The following is a 19,600-nucleotide window of genomic DNA, read 5'->3' on the forward strand; positions in this document are numbered from 1 at the left end:
GAGCCAAGCTTGTGATTTTAATCTGCGGGTAAGCAGAGCAAGATATGTACAAAGTAAAAAGGTCATCTCAATCTCCCAGGCTGTCTTGCCATCCCAGAGGCTGAAGAGCTCATGTGATGAGGACACCACTGAGATATTCATGGGAAAAGATCACATACAAAGCCAAGGGCCTGCTGGTGCCACAGCACTGTGCTCTGGGTACATGTGTGAGAGAGTGTGCTTACCTCTGACCAAGCGGAGCTTAAAAACTCCTATTTCTGAACAAGGCCAAGGGAACCAGGGACAGGGTGTCCTGCAGTGCTCTGCTGGGGTTCGTGGTGGTCCTGTGGAGCTGGAGACTGCTATCATGCTGATGGAGTAGGGGAACGCACTTGGACCATGTCTTCAGCACTGGCTGAGCTGGGAATGCAAAGGAATGACAGGGACCTCAGGTGTCACAGGAATGAGGCTGTTTATTGCCACTGTGACACCTCCCAGGGCTCTGAGGAGTGACCAATTTTCACCACACCAAGAACTGGCTGGAGCGAATCCATCAGCTGTGAGAGAGCAGCTCCAGTGTGAGCTCTGCTTGGAGGCTGGAGGTTGACAAGGCATTTGATGAGCGAGAGACACGTTTCAGCTCTACTCATTAGCTTTTAAGATAAAATCTGGGGCAGGAAACAGCATGGACAATGCTTCCGAGAGAGGACACGATAAGAAGTATGATCTTGGAGAGGAAGGCTGATCTAGTGGCCTATGCCCAAAATTAGTTCAGCCAGTTGGGGGAGGTGGGGTCAGATGTTGAAGCGCTCAGTACCTGTCCACCCATTTTGCAAACAACCCTAATCAGCTCCCTGGGAGAACAGTGAAGACTGGCAGACATGGAGCACTGCTCCCTGACAGAGAACACAAGGGCACTCTCCCAGTCTGCCAGTGTGCTGGGCCTGCAGCGTCACTCAGGTTTATGAAGGGCTCTGAGAAGTCCCTTCTAAACAGAGGTGCTTTTCTTTGCTGAACCCGGCTGATTATTGAGAAGCGTTGTTTGGAGCAGGGTCATGGAAGCAGGTATCTCTCCCACCCTTGGGCAGGACAGCTGTGAGACTGCTATGGCGGGGACAACTTCTGATAAACGCTTTGATGGAATTCTCTCCTTCGTGTGCAAAGAAGCAGCACAATGCCTTCCCATGCAGTGGCGACCAGCAGGAGAACAACTAAATGCGAACCACACCTAGTGAAAGAGCAATATATTTCTGTGTTGAGATTCATGGGTCCCACTGTATTGGGAAGGCTCGGAGAAGAAATATTACCATAACCACATGAAAAGAAGAGACAACGAGTAGGGGAGACAAACTGAAGTCACAGACCCACAGACAGACATGCACTGCACCTGGCTCCAAACTCCAGTCCAGAGCTAAAAGCGTGCCGAGCCCAGGGTGCGCTGGGGAGAGGCCCTGGAGCACAGGAATAATCCTATTCCTCTTAGACTCATGGCCTGACCCCTTGGCCGCTGCAGTATGGTAACTGCACAGTGACTAGCTGCATGCTTCTTGCTTCGTGGATGCTCCAACTGAAAGCCACAAAAGCAGGAAGATGAAGATAAGAACGTTGTTTTCCACAGGCAGCCTGTTCAACCCACAGCTACCAGAGAAGCAATTCAAAGAACGCTGATCTGTTCAGGAGCAGAGGGCTAGGGCAGAGGGCAGGCGGCTAGCAGGGATCTGCTGATCCTTGCAAGCCAGAGTGAATCTAGCCCAGTTCTTTACGTTCAGGGTCTATGAAGGAACCTGAGAGTATTAGGGGCTAAATCCCTACAGAAATCTCACAAGTTTGGAGACTCTAGTAATCCCCACCTTTCTGTATGTATTGCACCTTGGCCTGTTGTCCCTGCAGTGGAGGAACTGGTAAAAAGGAACGTGCCATATTAAACACACAAATACTATATCGTGCCTGTGTTAGTGCTGTCCTTTGTTTAGAAGCAAGAAAACAAAAAGCCACTCTCTGTCATGACATACCTCTTAATTCATCCTCTGCTGCAAGACACACACACTTGCCCCTGTGTGTGTGTACTAGCTTGGGCAACGTACCACAACCTGAGCTAAAACCAGCCTGCAAGGTGCACTGGCAGTGCTGCCATGAGCACCCTGGTAGCAGCACCTTTCCCACCAGCCAGGGGGACTGCTCTGTCCGTGAAGGCCATGGTAAACATGGTAAACACAGTGCCATCTCTCAGTTTTTGTAGGCCTTGCCAGCATTGCTACAAAACACCAGGGGATAATTCAGTTCAAATAAATCCCTGCTCCCTAGAGGAGCCCTCATCTCTCTCCATGCATTGCAAGGTAGACTCAACAGCTGTGCAAGGCTGCTAAAATTGGGTGCTGGGAATATCCTCCCTGTGATAAAATCTCTAGTTACCTGCTGCGAATGTAGCAAATAAGCTGCTTCTGCTCCCCTTCCCCTAGCAGGCCTCCATACAGCTCTGCCTACTGACAGCTATGGAAAAATTCCCACGGATTCCCACAGGAGCTGGAGGAGGGCCCTATATAGTGAGACTTTTCTGTCTCCCCTTTGCCCTAAGCCCTTCACAGAAGTACTTTATTGTTTTATGACAGTGCAGTAACACTTGACATAAATCTCTAAGCACAGCTTACAATGTCAATACTGTGTAAATACCTACAGTAGAGACCCATACTTTTATTATACTTTCTCTCTTTTTTTACCTGCTATCACCCAGGGTTAACTCTGTGCAGAATGCATGTCCAGTTACTTCATTTTGGAAGGAATTTGCCAATTTTATAAACGGCTACAGCTCATGTCTCTAAACACTGGGAGCCCAACTCTGGTTCTTTTACAAACTGCAGCTTTCGCTGAAGTCAGCAGAGCTCCTATCTGCTCAAAGGATCGATCATGCTGTCTGTTAAATCAAAGAGACTAATGCTCTTCGAAAGTGCAGAGTCCAAGCCAAAACAGGACATTTTGCAATAAGTACACAACAAACAACATCCACCGATGTCACAAGCAATTGTACACAAATGTCTGACGACAAAAAATACGCTGGAATCTCAGTTCTCCTCCCCCAGCCCTGCTCCCATGGGAGTCTGCACCCCCTCGCTCACGGAAGCCAGGGGGATTACTTGCAGGGCAAGGCACAGTCCAGTAGAGAGCTGCTCACTGCATTTCATGCCTTAGTCACTGTACTTTCAGTACTTCCTGCACTGTTAATCACAGATGAGATTAATCTATAAACTTTAGTACCATGAAGATACTTTGGACTGAACTGTTCCATGCACAGATTACATCTATTACTTTCTTACACAGATCCAGTACGTGTGTATTCTTACATTTAAACAATACTTACTAACAATTTCTTCCTATTCACTTGTAAACACACCTTATTGTACCTACACAATAACACCTGGGAACTATCAAGTCCACGTGAAGTCCATGTGAAGTCCCTTAATACAAGCTCTTATCTGACTTCTCTTGCTTTCCAGATGAGCCTCATAGCCTCAGATAAAAAAAGTGAGGTTACAGAAAATCAAGAGTCTTTTAATGTAAACAATGAAGCCACTTTTTAGCATGTTTGCAGCCTCAGTGCCAAGGTTTATATTTGTCTATGCTTAAAATGGTTGGAATTTATTCCTACTTGCCTTGGAGACTTTGTCCGGTTTTACTTGTGACACCTGATTATCTGAGATGCTTTTCACCACCTTCTCATATCGGTAATACTAAGGCCTCTAGGTGGAACCACTGTTTTGGGGAGTATTGAATTAAACAAGAACTCTTTTAAAAAGACAGTCCAGAGCCATGTGCACATAAAAGCCCACTCCCAGAATATTTCACTTGCCCTCGGCATGTCTTTCCCTGAAAAGGTATGGTAACCTCAGAACTGGAAGGCCTCTCTCCAGCCCGAAGGAAAGAGGGAGGAAGCCAGCTCCATTTGGGTTATTTTATTATTGTACTGCAATCTGGATTATGTCATACACATTATGGAAACCTGAAAAGTTGAATGAAAAAAATAAATGCATCTCCTTGTGCCTGGAGCACAGTTCTGGACAGAGTGTTTGTGCCATTTTATTTATTTTAGATAGTGTCCTTGAGACTTCTTAAACTTGTAGACTTATCACTGTTACAGATTCCTGGAAGGTGAGTTATATTCTAGTTCTACCTTTTAGAAAAATCAATCAAACAAACAATAAATGCAGTGATAAGTTGGGAGTCTTAACCTCAGATCTTTCTTACAAATCCATCGTTTAGGAATAGGCTTTCTGTTCTGGTACTGCAGGGTGCCTTCTCTTTTGTCATAGAGACACTTCCTGAATTAAGCCAAATACTGTTGATTTTGGTCTAAGAGCTAGAAGGGTAACTTTTTAAATGAACTGTCCCGACCTTTAGGGGAAGAGCTGGAGCTTGGCTTGGCATGCTCAGGTTGATATAATACCATTCACAGGACTTGGCCATGAGATTGATCAAACTCCTGGTTCAATCTACCGTAAAGCATTTAATGTGCAAAGAGAACACGGAAGGACAAAATCCAGAAGGTTGTATGTTGGACCCAAGGGGCTGTGAGATTTGCCTGTGTTCTAATATTGCCCAACACATTCGCTTATATGGTTATAAAATACTATCTGTCCTGCCAGAATGAGAGGTGTTAACCATGAGGGAGACGAGGTGGGTGGATACTCTGCAGGGGCTAGTCTGTCCCCATTGCTCAGCATCAGAAGCAAACACCAGTTTTTCTACTGTTTCCCAAGGGACCTGGAAGAACTGAGATTTTCTGTGGCCCGCTGAGCTAAAGGCTAGTTGATAAATGAACAGAAAAGGTTATGAGAACTACCCAACAAGCATGGCTTTTGGGGGATTAAGAACAGGGCTGCTAAGGTAAGGTTTTATTGGGATAGTTATACTTCACTGCAGGGCACAGCTCCATTGTAATGAGAACATATGACAGAAAGAAAAATCCCAGCACTTCAATTCCTGACTGAAACCAGAAGAAACGTTGCCTGAAACTCCAGCCCCAGGTTGCCTTGTGACAGCTATTGGAATATGTTCTTTTAGCAATTCATTTCAACGGTGGGTTCATATATCGAAACAGAGCACAATAGGGAGGTCGGGAAGGGGCAATGAGGAGAGAAGAAGCTGCACAAATACAGTCATGTGAGGACAAGAAAAACAAGCAAAGATTAATGCTCCTCCCAGGGCTTGCCAGACCCATGATCTCTGTTCTGCAGTGGTGCTTCCTTCTCACTGTCTCTTACCCTGCCAAATAAGGAGGGCAGGGGGCAGTGAAAGGGGACAGAGGTATCGTAACCGAATTTGCTCACCTTGCAAAGCAAATAAGGAGGAAGAGACGGTCTTGCACATGGTTCCCTCATGCAGCTTGTGTGGTCCCAGTCAAACATTAACCCATTGCTCGTAGCCGATTTCATCGTGGGGATGAAGTCCAAAGGTACCTGCAGGAGAGAGGATTGACATTCCTGGTGGCCGTCTGATCTCTCTGAGGAGGGGAGCAAGAGAGGGGATTCCCCCCCCCCCCCCCCCACCGCTCTGGGGGGCCCTCCAGCAGTGGGTTTTGATCCCTAGCTCTGCTGCAGCTCGGCACTGCAGTCCTTATAATCCTTACCAAATCCCAGGCCCTGGGGAGCTGCTGAAGCTCCTTGCCTGGTGCACTGGGAGAAGGCAGCTCAGGAGAGAAGCAATCATGCCTGCTCCCAGGCAGAGCTGTCTGAGCTGGAAACACCCTTACAGCGCGGGCATGATCCTACTCTCCCAGGGCTATGGCCCTGCAATACAACTGGAAGGTGCCTCCCTTATTCAGGCCCTTATCCTGGATCTTCTGGTAGAGGTCCACAGGGCAGCCACGCACAGAGGCTGCATTCTGGCAGCGGGAGGAGCAGCCTCCCTGCACCTCCTGCACGCCATGGAGAGCTCGGTGTCCAAAGGTGCCAACCAACAACCACTCCCAGTAAGCTCCACTGGGAGCTGCTGGGGCTCATCACCTTTAAAAATCCAGGCAATCGTGACTTCTGAAAAAACTTAAGATATTTAATCGGAAATCCAAATACTCAAAGCCTAGTACAGTCTTTGACAGTATTTCCAGAGACTTCCTAGCTCAGACCTGAGAACAGTAAATACGATAATTCGCTTAGATTTGGAACACTTTCACCAGCAGTTTAGCTTTTTTAAGGAAACTAGCATTCTTTCAAAGCTTTGTCCTACTCATGGTGCAGTACCCCGCAGAAGGCAAATTAGAAAGGACACAAGTAATGTTTTTGTAGTATTTATTGAGAGTTGCCTTTACACACGAGGGACTGGTGCTCTGATGCTGTCACAAATGACCCAAAGAAACCCTGCTCAAGTGTCAACAAGCAATTCAACTCACTGAATTTAAATTATGCCATTGCACATCAGTAATAAATTAAGACTATTGCCCAACAGTTGCAGATAATTTAAAAAATCCTTGTCAAAAGTAAATCAACCAAAACAAACAAGAACAACGAAACACAAATAATGATGTTGCCAATAAGTTAACAGATAGAGTAGTGCAGACACATAGTGGTTTTCAAAAAACTTGGGGTGCACTGCCACTATTGCCAAAATCCATCTGGAAGTGCTGTCGGTGACCTGGGTGCGTGGAAGGAAAGAAAAGCCTAGACTGATGCAGACAGCAGTAGCTCAGCTCTCTGTCGGTCAGACCCAGCTTCCCCCCTTCCCCAAAACTGCCTTGATTGAACTTAAGTCGGTTTTTGAAGCTTAGGTGCAAAACCTTTCAAACATCCTTTTTACTCACGAATTTTTACTTTGTTTAGCTCAAGTACAGAAGGGATTATACAGCTAACCTGCTATAATAGGTGTTAACGTCATTAAAAATCAGTTGGAAAACACACACCTTTTTTTAAACAAGATCAACTTTGTAGACAAGTGCATACACAAAACTAAAATAAATCCTTTTCCATTGATACAGCAGTGTATTCAAAGATTCATATTCGTTTGAAGCATTGATTAGACATGAATAAATAAATTATTGAGCCACTGATGCTTGAGTATGTAGATGAGGCCTAATACACTTTGGTCCTAGACACTTAACAGCTTTCCAGGCCTGGACTGCTCTGGCGCAGCCCACGAGAGGTGTCCTTGTGATTTGGATTAACGACCACCTTAAGAGATTTGGAGGCAACTGGCATTTGAAGATATGTCCCAAGTCAGAGTGTGCACATTGCGGTTTTCAAGTAAAGAAGGACCATGCGCATTATTCTCTGGGCTGTCTCCTCACTTCACTGCTAAAATGCAGTGACAGTACTGCTGTTTTCAAATGGGATTCCTGCTACCGGCGTCAAAAGTGGACTTAAAAGATCACAATCAGTATAGACACGTGCCCAGGACTGACACACAGGCTAGAAGGGTTAGCTGCTTATTTGCTAAAATTTAAGCAGGTTAACCCGCTCTCTAATGTTAAGCTGCCCAAACCCTTGCTGGGTTAGTCTTCAGAGAACCAGGCTGCAGTCAAAATCGGTTTTGAGGAAATGCTTTTTCCACCACAGTACTGACCCCGCTCTGCAGCGTGGGCAGGGAGGTTGGCCAGACACCCTCTACAGGGGGCACACACTGGCCAGTGGTCCCAGGAGGAGCAAAGCCACCCATGACTTGAGCCTGTTCCCGTGCCCCAAGCTTGTCAGTATTGTAACACAAAACTCCTGAAGGTCTTGCGTAAGCACAACCTCATTTTCTGCTGAAGAGAAGCCCAGCTATTCTCCACAATATTGGTAATAAAAACCAGCACCTTCTCCATGTTATCCTTTCCCATCTTTCCCTCTGAAAGCATAGATGATAAACAAATTTTATGGTCATCATTCCTAGTAAGACAGGAACTGCCAGGAGCTAGGGTTCACAGCTCAATGCCAAACATGCTGCATCGTGGCAGAGCATTCCTGACAAGAGTCTTCACTTACGAAAATTTAAGGCACCAAGTTAAGCAAAAGTGAGGGGTTTCCATGCAGCTTGGTGTCTTCAGAGCTCATATATGCAGTCTGTAGAGCTCACTTCACAAGGGCAGAACAAGCAAACTGATTTACTCAGCTGCCCCTGCAAAGCAGCATGTGCAGCCATGGGAGAGTTTCAGTTTAAGTCTACAAGTTTATCAAACAGCAGATTCAATCAGGAAATCCAAAATAGGAAGATAGACGCTAATATACAGTACTGTAAGGCACTCCTACTGGGAAGGGAAAATTGGAAGGCAAATTATGAAGGAGAGAATGATCAGACTCGACTGGTTCAACAGCAACACAATGAGCTACGAAGCCTGAGGTCTAGCTGTAGACTCAGCACTGTGAGCAAAGACAGCAGAGAGAGATAGAGAAAGTGAGAAGGAGGGAGGGGACTGGCTTGCAGCAAAGCAGCAGAAAACAAGAGATAAGATTAAAATGATTATTCAATTAAATTCCTTTCATATAGACCAACAGTCAGTTGCAATCCAGCCCGTGACCTTAGAAGGCACAGGAAACTCAATGGCTTCTGCTGCTACAGAGAAAAGAACAAAATAGAACTTTGCAGCTTCCCCATTTCATTGTAATCAGACATCCTATGCTGCTTTTTATTTTTTTAGTGTTGCAGGACATCAGCATCAGTCAATTGTAATACACACAGTATCCTGATGTTAATTATTAAGAGAAGCCTTAAAAAGAGCAATGCTAGAGGTACCCTGATGATTCACTCCTAAGAGGGCCATCAAAGCCTGCGGAGTACCATGAAGAACTCAAATTCCTCACCAGAAGGGATCTTACCTCACTTATCAAGGAAACGAATACAACTACCAGTTTCCATCAGCCCAGTAATGAGTTCATATTGGTAAGTGCCAGCCAGGACATCGTGTCATATCACAAAGAAATCGTTTTTCATCACATTTCTGCATAGGAGGTCCAACTATTTCAGGGCAGGGGGAGTAAATGAATCCAGAAGGGCCATTCTCATCTTCCTCATTTTAGTGCAGCAAGAACACTAAAAATTAACCTAACAAGAATAGTTTTACCAGTAAAAAAAAACAAACACTGATGCATTTTACAGACAGATTAGAACAAGGATGGATTCAGACATCAAAATTCAGCAAGACTGTGAATTCCTCTTTCTGTGGGTTGACAATATTAAAAATGCTGCAGTTTGCATCCCCTGGATATGTCCTCCCCCCTCTCCCCCCCGCCCCGGTTAAGGGAAAGCTAGAGCGTGTGGATAAAAGAGGAAAAGAAAGAGGGTTGAATAAATATCTCTACACTATCCCGGGTTAAAACATCTCAGGCTAACTAAACTGAGACTGGAAATATTCTATGCAGTTCTAAAGAGTCAGGCGACAGTCCATTTCTGTGAAGCGCTCTATTTCTACAGTGATTGTAAGTTCTGCACAAGCTAGTAACAGCAGTAACTGGATACATGGATCAATTCCTCCTCCATAAGCTAAGACAGCGCTTTCTTTGTGAATGAGACAAGCAGCGCATTTTTGATTTGATTCACAATGAAATGTTCTTGTTCAAACTTACCTCGTGCACGGATAGGATGGGACAAGAAGTACCAATACATAAGTTCCACTTGTTTTGGGGGAGGGGGGGAGAGAGATTTGCACAATTTGGAAAGATCCCAGGTACTTTTCCAGCTGTGCCCACCCAGAAGTCTACAGACCACAGCATGTGATCTGTGTAGCACTGGGAGACCAATGTGCAGCAGCACTATGTTACTACAGCAGACACAACCACACAAGGGTAAAGTGTTGTTGGAAAGTCAAACCACCTACAGAAACCCAGGCTGTGTCCCAGCTACCAGGTGGCTCTTATAGGAAAACTGTCCTTTTAGAGCTGGTAATATGAGCAGTAGCTTTAGTTTATTCTTTTGCCTTGCAGTCCTGAAAAATGAACTGGGCTTGTTCCTACTCCATCCATACTTCCTGAGGACAAGATCAGGCCTTAGTTATGCTCTCGAAAGTCAGTGACAGAAGACTATATCCTGCCATGCACACCTATACAGAGTAACTTTTTATGGATAGGAGCGAGGCATCCCTGAGAAGAAAACATCTTCCACAATACAGTCTGCTCCTACAGCTACCAGAGGAAGTTATATTACTTTTCCAAGATGGAAATGAACAAATGAACATGTATCTATTTTAGAAACCGGCTCTCAAATTCCAACGCATTACAGCATAAAAAACTTCATCTTTTCTTCTTTAATGACCCACCATTATGTCTGCAGCCACCTCGAAATAGTACCTGACAATTCCTGAAGGTTTCACAGCTACTGGCTTTGCCACAGGACTAGTCTTAGTGACACACGCTGAAAATAACGTGGGAGCGTACTGTTTATTCAGCCAGTACCAGTGCAGTTCCCGTTTGCATGACTAATTCCACAGCACGTCCCTGCTGTTTGCATTTGTGAACATGCAGGGAATTCTTCATGTGGGAACGGACCTGCAAGGAGCATTAAGGATGGCAGCGGAAAGCAACTCATTCCACATGACGAACTGCGAGCTGCGGCACAGCAGTCCTTGTGTAGGAGAAGTATTAATTTTGGTAAGAAAAGTACACAATTCACCAAATTTATTAAATATGGGAATCCCTATACTATTTTGCCAGGAACATGGAAAAAACCTGCACTTCCTTCTGAAAAAAAAAAAAAAACCCTGTGAGAAGGACTTCTGCAAAAGAAAGGCACTGGTTGTCTAATGTATTCAGATATAAACATGCTTCTATACATATAGTACTTGTACTCATTTGAAAAAGCTCTGATTCAGCTACTTTCTTTAACTGGAGGTTGGAAAAGGTAACTACTTACACTCCAGTACAAGGCAACTCTTTGTAGCTTTCCTGGCCCTTAACGTAAGCGTGATGTACCCTGTTCTTTTATTTAAAATAGTTCGGCAATTAGTGAGCTGCTTCAATGATCAAGACTGCTTTCTGCCTTGAATACAACAGCCCACAGCTTATATAGTAAGCAAAGATCAATATTCTGCACTTTAACAAACATATGTGAAAGGAGAGAAAAAATACACATGCACGTGATTGTGGATTTTTCTCCTAAAACCGTATTTGTTTTCTGTAGACACATACATATATATGTACATATATATGAATGCATTCATATGTATGCAATCACATTACGGCAGGGTCTGGAGAAAGAGTTAAGAATGTCGGTTCCAGTGAGGAGCATCTCCAGGTGCTCAGTGGAGGTGACACCATAATGAATTAAACATACTGTCAGTGGTGACACACGTATTTCCCCAATCAAATCTATCACATACTCCTCTTTCACAATATACACAATGTACTGTGTTTAATACTTCCCTGTGTTCCAGGTACATGAGGCATAACCATACCTCGAAGAACTTCTCTCTCCACCACTTAAGTGACTACAGAAGTATAAAATCCTTAGAGCTTCCAGAGAACATAGGACACAAATTGCACGTGAACACAGCAAAGGAAATAGCATGTTTCACAGTTTCGGAGATATTTTCTAACTAAGAAGGACAAGACACTTCTCTGTCTAGCAGTCTAGGAGGTTAAGGTTAGAGAAGCAGGTCAAGTAAACTTCACGTGATAAAAACAAAACCAACGTGAACACTTACAGTGTCTTCAAATGTGAGACTAGCAGGAGGTCGGCACCAACATCATGTTACCGGAGATGAGGATGTGGCCTCATATAGAACAAGAATAACTAGCGTAGAACTAAACGGACTTCAGTGACGGAGCATGACTGATATACCTCGACTGAACAAAACCAGCAGCAAGTTCCCTGCTTATCTGCTTATGTAATATTCCATGGGGCTGGTTATGAATAGATAAACATAGCTAAAGGAATTCTTCTGCATCTTACACTTGCAAGCATCCTGAATAAGGTTTGATAGGAGATATTTTTCTTTCCTCGGGGAGGAGCGACAAATAAATGCATCGATCCTTCAAAAATAGCTCTGCAGCTGGAAACATGAGGAAATGCAATCCCATGTCCATGTCAGAAGGAGCAGGTAGGCTTAAAACCACTCCTGCCCTATTGGGTTCTGTAAAACACCTCACCAGAACCTCTGCCAAGGCTATTAATAAATAATACAGATAAATAAGTAGATGAGCCATCGATTCTAAATGAACAACATCAATAATAACTTAAGAATGTGGTCATGGCGGGAAATACTTTCTGCCTTGAGGAAAAGTCTTCTCTGGAGGTGGAAAAGAAAAACTGGGGTGCTTAATCAGCTAGACCTAAAGCATTTCAAGTAAACACATTTTGTATGAGAGCTACTGGCTGGACTTCAATGCAAAATGCAGTTTGGCCACTGGTATTTCAAAGCCAGCAAGACTTTGCGGCCACTTTGGCAGCTGCTATTCACAGATGAAGAAGAAGGTCAGACACTATTTTGCAAAAAGGTTTCTGCCTGGCTAAGCTGAGAAGTTGCTTGAGCTGGCAACCGAGGAAGAGATTCTCTTCAGGCTGGCCATTGCCTTAAGGCAGTCATGTGTTCTGATATGACAACTCAAACATATTGCAAGACTCTTCGAAGTTTTCATCCATATTCAGTCGCCTCCAGAAGGATTTCTGCTTCTTCTGCAGCTCTTTACGCACGCACCGGGGGCATGGTACGGCCTTCACTTTGCACTCAGAGTGGAAGACAGCACCACAGTTTTCACACCTGCAAACACAAATTAGCATCAAAATGAATGACAAAATACGACCGGAGCATGCAATGGACTTCAAAAGGATTGTGGGCAGCAGACATTCCTTCAAACAGCTGTGGTAGCTTCAAGACTGCTGTGGTTCAGAAGTGGGGAAGCTGCATAAGACACGAGCTTGCCCACACCTCTGCTGCTGTAAAGCCATGCAGGGTCTCCAAAATCAGTTGACTTTCATCCACTTGCACTTGCTGAGAATCCATCCCAGCGTTTCCACTTCACAGATAGAAATTATTAAAAGGATTAATACTTATCTTCTTAAGAACTAGCATTCAGGTCTATCATAGACTAGACATATTTTTTGGTTTATGAAAGACAAGTCTGCTGCTTTAGCTTCTAAATGAAGAAATATTCATTTCCATTAAGATGTATTTTGGCATTTGGAACAATAAAGATGTGACATTTTCCTCATTAAAATTCCAGCGGTGCGGTCCGCTATTCTGGAAAAAGTAAAGTGCAGGCTACTTCAACAGCAGGAAAAAAGTCATTCAACAAACTAAAAATGAAACACAGAATATGAGTAAGCTATATTTTCTGCTCTCTGTCGCATGGAAGGTCACGCTAGTTCATCATAACTGTAGCTCCTGGCTTCCAAAGCTGGGTTATTCTTTTCTAGAATGTGATATGATAATTTTGGACAAATCAAATGCTCTACGAAGGTGAATGGATTACTTTAGAGGCACTCTGAGCCCATGGATGTAATGTCATAGCAGGCCAATGCCCAGCCCTAGATGGCTACGGAGCAGGGGACATCCGGCTCTTGTAGAGTGGGCTAGGCTGAAGAGCTGGACAGTCTCATCTTGTCAATGCAAATAACTATCTGTAGCGATGAGCAATTCATTGTCTTACTACAGCTTTGTATCCAAATGAAAAAAAATAAAAGGACGACAGTATCAGAGGTGCAACGTCTTAGTTTATACTTTCACAAATAAATAATGAAAGCAACCAAACATGAAACTTTAGAGCAATATTTAGACATAAATGAGGGGCGTTGATCAGCCTTGTGATTTTGTGGTAAGTCTGGAAATGCCTTGCACTTTCCTTACGTCGCACCTACTGTAGTCAAACGATTATATGAGGATCTGAGCCTCCATTATTATGCCTTTACTGGTTTTTTTTTTTTAGAAGTAAGGTTCTTGCCTTCAAGATTGCGAAGAAAAATTGAAAACATGGAGAAATAAACCCTAAACACTGAGAAACCAGAAGGCAAATAAAAGCTACCCTTAAAAACAAACTGTGATATTCGGCCTGCAGTCCAGCAACATTGAGACACGTTCATAAGCTAATACAGACTGCTTCTTTATTAACTATATTGGCTGCATTTGCATTTATAGCTTTTAAAAAGCAACTCTTGACCTGGCTACACTAAGTTCTATATATGGTCCAAATATGGTTTAAATTTTAGTCAAGGTAGAGCTTTGAGACGGCTATGCAGAGGCTTACAGAGGCAGATCCTTAGCTAGCATAAACTGATAAAATTAAAATAACAGAATATATCTGCTCAATATCATGCTCTCTTTCACTAAAACTTGACTCTTGTGCTCATATTTCTAAGTCCAGCTGATGAGTCTGAACCAGTTTTTGAATCAAGAGACCAGCTCATGCAGATATTTATCATCTGTGTGATCAGAAAGAGAATGTGTGTTACGGCTCTGTTCCAGTGAAGCACATAAACACATGCTTAGGACTGGTACCCCAGTGATTTCCTTGGGATTAGTGATCTGCCTAAATAAAGCATGTGCTTATGTGCTCTGCTGGATTGGGATCTCCACGAACAGACACACTAATGGATGAGAGACAGACAGAGCGGACAGCCATGTCTTTAAAACTTTACATCATTCTGAACTGACACTAATGGTGATTTTATCAAGCTAATTTGCCCTTGTTAGTCAGCAATTTACAATGCTCTGGAAGTTGCTAGAGGATAATGATTGATGAGGAGCGTAATTTTGTGTTCTTGCATTGCCACTCCCTACGCTCACTCAATAATTCTCCCCAGTACCCAGGGAGGTGACAAAACTTATCAGAAATTGATGCTGAAATGGATGCCAGTAGGATTAGAGAGGAGCCAGCACACCTGCTCCTCCAGTCAAAGGTCATCCACAGAGAAAACAATTAAAGATTAATGGTGTTTAAAATAATATAAATTCATTTTTCAAAAATAAGCTCAGCGGAAAAAATTAACAAACTCCTCATATCCCTCAAAACCAAAAGAGAGAGAAGAAACGTCGGCACTGTTATTGGTGGCGGAGTAGCTGAGGCCTGGAGCAAGACCCCACACCGGGGCACGAAGCAGACACAGCACAGACAGACAAAGCTGCCTCTTGCTCTCTGGAGGGACCGCATGAGAGGATGCCTGCATCAGCCTTCACCACACATCTGTATCTTCTCACTGCTAAACAAACCCCATCATTTAAGGCCGATGCTGCTCCTGTTCTGCATTTTCAGAAATGGTAAGTTACTCCCTCTAAAGTGAAGGAGCTGAACTAGCACAAGACATCTACGTCTTTGTTTTTCATCATGCCAAATTTAAAGTCACAAAGAGGAATTTATACAAATAGTGTTAATTGACCCTGAAAACATCAACGAGTTGGCCATTCCTCATCTCACTGGGAGAAGTCTTCCAGTGATAACAAAAAAGCCCCACCAAAACTAAATTTCTTCTTGGAATACTACAAACAGATTGCTTCTTATTTAATCCTGAAGTCTGATTTTATCTCCGTTGTGGCATCAAAAAAGGGCCATTAGGGCTAAGAATAGCAGCCTGGTGTTTCTTCCCAATCATGTGTTCTTAAGTCTATCTCTTGGTATAAAGACCTTGGAGAGACAGATGTTGTTTTTCAAACAATATATTTTTGTTTAACAAAGTCAACATCTTTCTACTTTCTCTGTATGCTATGAAACAAAGACCAAAAAACAAGGAGTCCTAGAAAAGCAGTACTGGGGTCTTTCTCTCAGCCAAAGGGTTTCATGTAAAATGCTGGACTTGCAAGGTTAAATGGTTACACATTGCTTAAAATATCACGCTCAGCTTAGAAAGCTGCCTTGCAAGAGGATTACTGGGCACTAAGACATCAGGGCTACTTCACACTTCAGGTATTGATCCCATACTCAGTTCTGCATCACAACTCTAGAGCTGCAGAGCTTACTCTTAAGAGCATTCAAGAACTCTCTCTGTTCAGACTGATTTTTTTTCCTGGATTCAAAACTCCCAGTAAGCCCCCCTTTGATGTTGTGCGTGCTTTTACATATGTTAAAATTCAAATACCCAGTCTAACACCTTAATTGTTCCATCACTTGCCCTTCTGCTTAAATGTCACCCAGTAGCTGCAAGTTCAATGATGGGGGGAGCAACGCAACAGCGAACAAAACTGATCTGAACTTGAGCTGGATTCCAAAAGTAAAATCTAATTTATAAATACTCTGATTGAGTTGCATGCATGTAACCCATATCATGCCACGATATAGCCCCAACAACACAGATCGCTTCCCCACCCAGCCCATCTCCTTGGCAACCCGAAACATCCAGAAGCTGGATTAGCAGCAGCTGTACCTTGTGAAAGCAACAGCAGCACCTGCGTTAGGAAAAAGGGTGATCCACCTGCACTTCTGCAATGATACTTGCTTTGGAAAACTGATCTCACTTACAGAGTTCTTTCTAAGCCATCAGATCCTTTTGCAGAGTTTCTGTCAAACAAAACAGCATTGTTGGAATTCACAGAGAGCAGAAGACAAGAACTACCCTTTTTACTTTTCAAGAAGGTAGAGAGCAGAATAAAAATTAAAGAGCTGAGGTTTGTCAGGCTAGCAATCTGGGCACCTGCACAAGAGTAAGTGTGTAGATGTATCTTTGTGACTGAACACTTCCTTGCTGAAGGATGGAGGAGAAGGTAAATTTTCCCCTCTGCTGTAGTCAGCCAGTGATTTTGCTTCCCTTGGCACAATGATTCACGGAGCGTTCTCTCCTCACTCCCACCCCATGGCACCTCCTGCAGCCTCCCCAGAGCTGCCACAGGTTTCTTCTCATGCCCCCTCAGGACTCCCATCATGGCTGCCATCCTCAGAGAGGACCAAGCACACCTGTCAGACTGAGCTGTGCTGGAGGTACTGCTGGGGTGAGCGATAGCTGCTGGGTCAAACACCACAGCCTCTTCCCTGTGAGAACTGAGAAAACAAACCCAGCTCTCCCTCCAGGGAGCAAATATTGATGCCAGATGACATCAGGCCAGGCATGCTTTTTCCTTCTCTCCTTCACACTACAAAAATATTAAATGTTAATTACATGCTGCCCTCTGGTTTATGATAAAATAAAAACTCGACAACTTCACAAAACTATCAGCTTTCCTTGGTTTTCACAGCCTTCCTAGGTCTGAGTTTTAGACCAACCCGGCTATGGCTATTTGGCTTTGAAGAGTGGCCTCTGGAATATATGGGAGCATAATGTATATCATCCCTCATCCACGCAGCATCTCCATAGGCAGCCTGCGCCTGCCAAATCCAAACTCTCCAGGGTCCCTTTTCCTAAACCTGCTCTTACAAAAAGGCTTACTACAATAGTAAGTAATCAAAATCACCACTGAGCAGGGTATGCCCTTGAGAGTTCAGCATGAACTAGTCAGTCACATTTTCCCACCGCAGTGCCCCCATAAATCCCCATCCAGCAAACACTGAAAATACTTCTGCTAAACCCCTCCTTCAGGAATACAGGTGCTCCCAAGAAACAGTAGCAAATCTAAGGCAGATTCAAGTCTGCTCCAGTCATCTTGAGGATCCTATTCATCCCAGCATTTCTGCTGGACTTTCCCAGAGAAGTGGTGATGAGTTTTGCTGTCATTAGATCTGAACAGTGTACAGGTCCAGGGCCAGATGTTTCAGAAGCGCTCTACACTCAGCATGAAAACTTTGCTGAAAAATCTGATAGTTTAAGGACCTTAGCCCGAACAGAGCAATTCCACAGTGAACAGTTTTCAAACAGCTTGACAGAGGTTAAAAAAAGTTAGGTGGTTGGCAGCCACCAATTCCATTCATTTTTTGACTGTCTAAAACCAGTCTGCAATTAGGTTTTTGTATGGGAGTTTCATAGGTTTTCCTTACATCTGTTTGCAAACCTCAGAGTTCTGAAACATTTTTATTTCCCTAGAGAATAAATACATGTTATAATCTACAAAAAGCTTGCGTAATAGTTCACTATGCTTAGTTATCTTGCTCTTAACCCTGGTTATTGTTATAAGTAAATCATGGTTCAGGTACTATTTCTGAATCTTCTTCTGTTCTTTGGCTAGAGGCCAAAAGGTTTTTACGTTTTTTGTGAGACTTCGATATACTACTGACGATAAGCTGATGAGCCTGTAGTTATTCAGGCCTTTCATGTTTTCTTCTGTAATGAATGATATTGTGATATTGCTCATTAATAGCATCTTGCTATTTTTCAAATATTATTTGTAGAATTGGTGAACATAGCATATTGTTTTCATACTGACTTTCAGCCCTCTAAGAAGGCATCTTAAATAGCTTCCTTTCTATTTTGGTATTTTATCTGTTCTTTGCTCTTTCCTGACCAACTCAATTTCTGTTGAGACAATAGGGGGTGTTTTATGTTTAATGATGGAGGTGGTTTTTTTTTTGAACGCTGGAGTAATAGAAATGCAGAGAATTATTCAGTCCTCTAAATAATTTCTATGGCATTGAAAAGCAAGAGAGAGAAAGAGCAAACCTTCCGCAGCCAGACAGGCTTTATATTGCTATTATCATTATTACTTACAAAAGAAAACCCTTCCTACATTGAAAGCACAAAATCATTCCTTCTGTGCTGAGGATGAGCCATATATTAATATGTTCCATTGAGTCTGGACATTTTACACATGTTCCTATCAATATTTGGCAAATTGTAAACTCTGGCAAATTGTTTTCAGGCTTCCCACACGTATTTCACAAACTTATTGCTCAAATAATTCTAGATTCTGCACACTCACTCAATTATACTTGTATTTCTCCTCTGTATTAGGCCACCATTTAGGTGACCACGGGTAAGATCAGGTGCCAAAGAGGGGCTGCCACACACAGAGGCAGACTGCCTCCAAGGTCTTTCACCCTGAAATGACAAAATAAAGCAGGAATGATCAACTGGTGGCCCAGATGTGGTCTGCAAGGCAGTTTTATCTGGCTTCTAGGAACCTTACAGGTTGGCAGGCTGCCAGCATGACCACGCTGGGATGAAGGTGCTGGAAACAGTGATGATGAGCCAGCTTCAGTACCACAGACATGGGGTGGTACTGTCCTGGCTTCCAAATACCAATCTGGGAATTCAAGCAGCCCACAGCTATGCAGAACCTGTTCATCCCTGAAATGAACGCACAGTAGATGAGAGAGATGCCAGCATTCCCATTTTACAAATGGGAACAAGAGGGGAGCTGACTTGCTCAAGGTCTGCTAGGAACTTTTAGGAGAGCTGAGAAGTGAAGAGAGCTCTCTCCCATCTCAGTGCAGCACTATAACCGTCCATCATCCTTTCTCTCTTGTAATTTTATATTTTTTTTTTTTTTCCCACAGAAAAACGACTTCCCCTCTGCCACATCTTGCCTACATTTGCTCAAGGGAGTAATCCCTTGAAAGGAGTTTCATTAAGGATTTGATTTAGGATTGAGCCCTTCATTGCCTAGAACTCTTCAGGTTATTATTTTTGTTCTCCACACAGAGTGAAAACAAGAAAAAACATGGGTTGTTCATTATATTTTCTTTAGATGATGCCAAACATGCGCTAAGCATCCAAAGTACTAAGCCATCTGTAATTGGCTATTAAAAAACCCAAAGAGCAAAACACAGTAGCTTCAACAAGCCTTGTCTAGGGGATTCCAGCTTGCTCCCCATCCCACGCTAGGCACATGTGCCTGCCTGCAAGTACTTCTGAATTGCTCAGCTGTGAATATCGC

The 19,600-nt window shown here is 43.5% G+C and overlaps 1 protein-coding gene across 2 annotated transcripts in view; it reads right to left on the bottom strand.

The window, feature by feature from the left end:
* Positions 1–295: 295 nt before the first annotated feature.
* The window catches only part of PLEKHM3 (pleckstrin homology domain containing M3), a 100,459-nt gene continuing 81,154 nt past the window's right edge, over positions 296–19,600 (bottom strand). Inside the window, exons 8-10 of one of the 2 annotated variants that reach the window (XR_011141819.1) lie at positions 11,576–12,631; positions 5,301–5,429; positions 296–399 (exon numbers count right to left, since the gene is read on the bottom strand). Coding sequence is in view for 1 of the 2 variants with exons in the window: in XM_068948096.1 (XP_068804197.1) it covers positions 12,454–12,631 (178 nt within the window). In the remaining variant the exon portion in view is untranslated. Of the gene's footprint in view, positions 400–5,300; positions 5,430–6,243; positions 12,632–19,600 lie in introns of those variants that run through there. The other variant, XM_068948096.1, reaches the window with a different exon arrangement.

This window comes from Struthio camelus, chromosome 6 (genome assembly GCF_040807025.1).
Source record: "Struthio camelus isolate bStrCam1 chromosome 6, bStrCam1.hap1, whole genome shotgun sequence".
NCBI classification, from domain to species: Eukaryota; Metazoa; Chordata; class Aves; order Struthioniformes; family Struthionidae; genus Struthio; species Struthio camelus.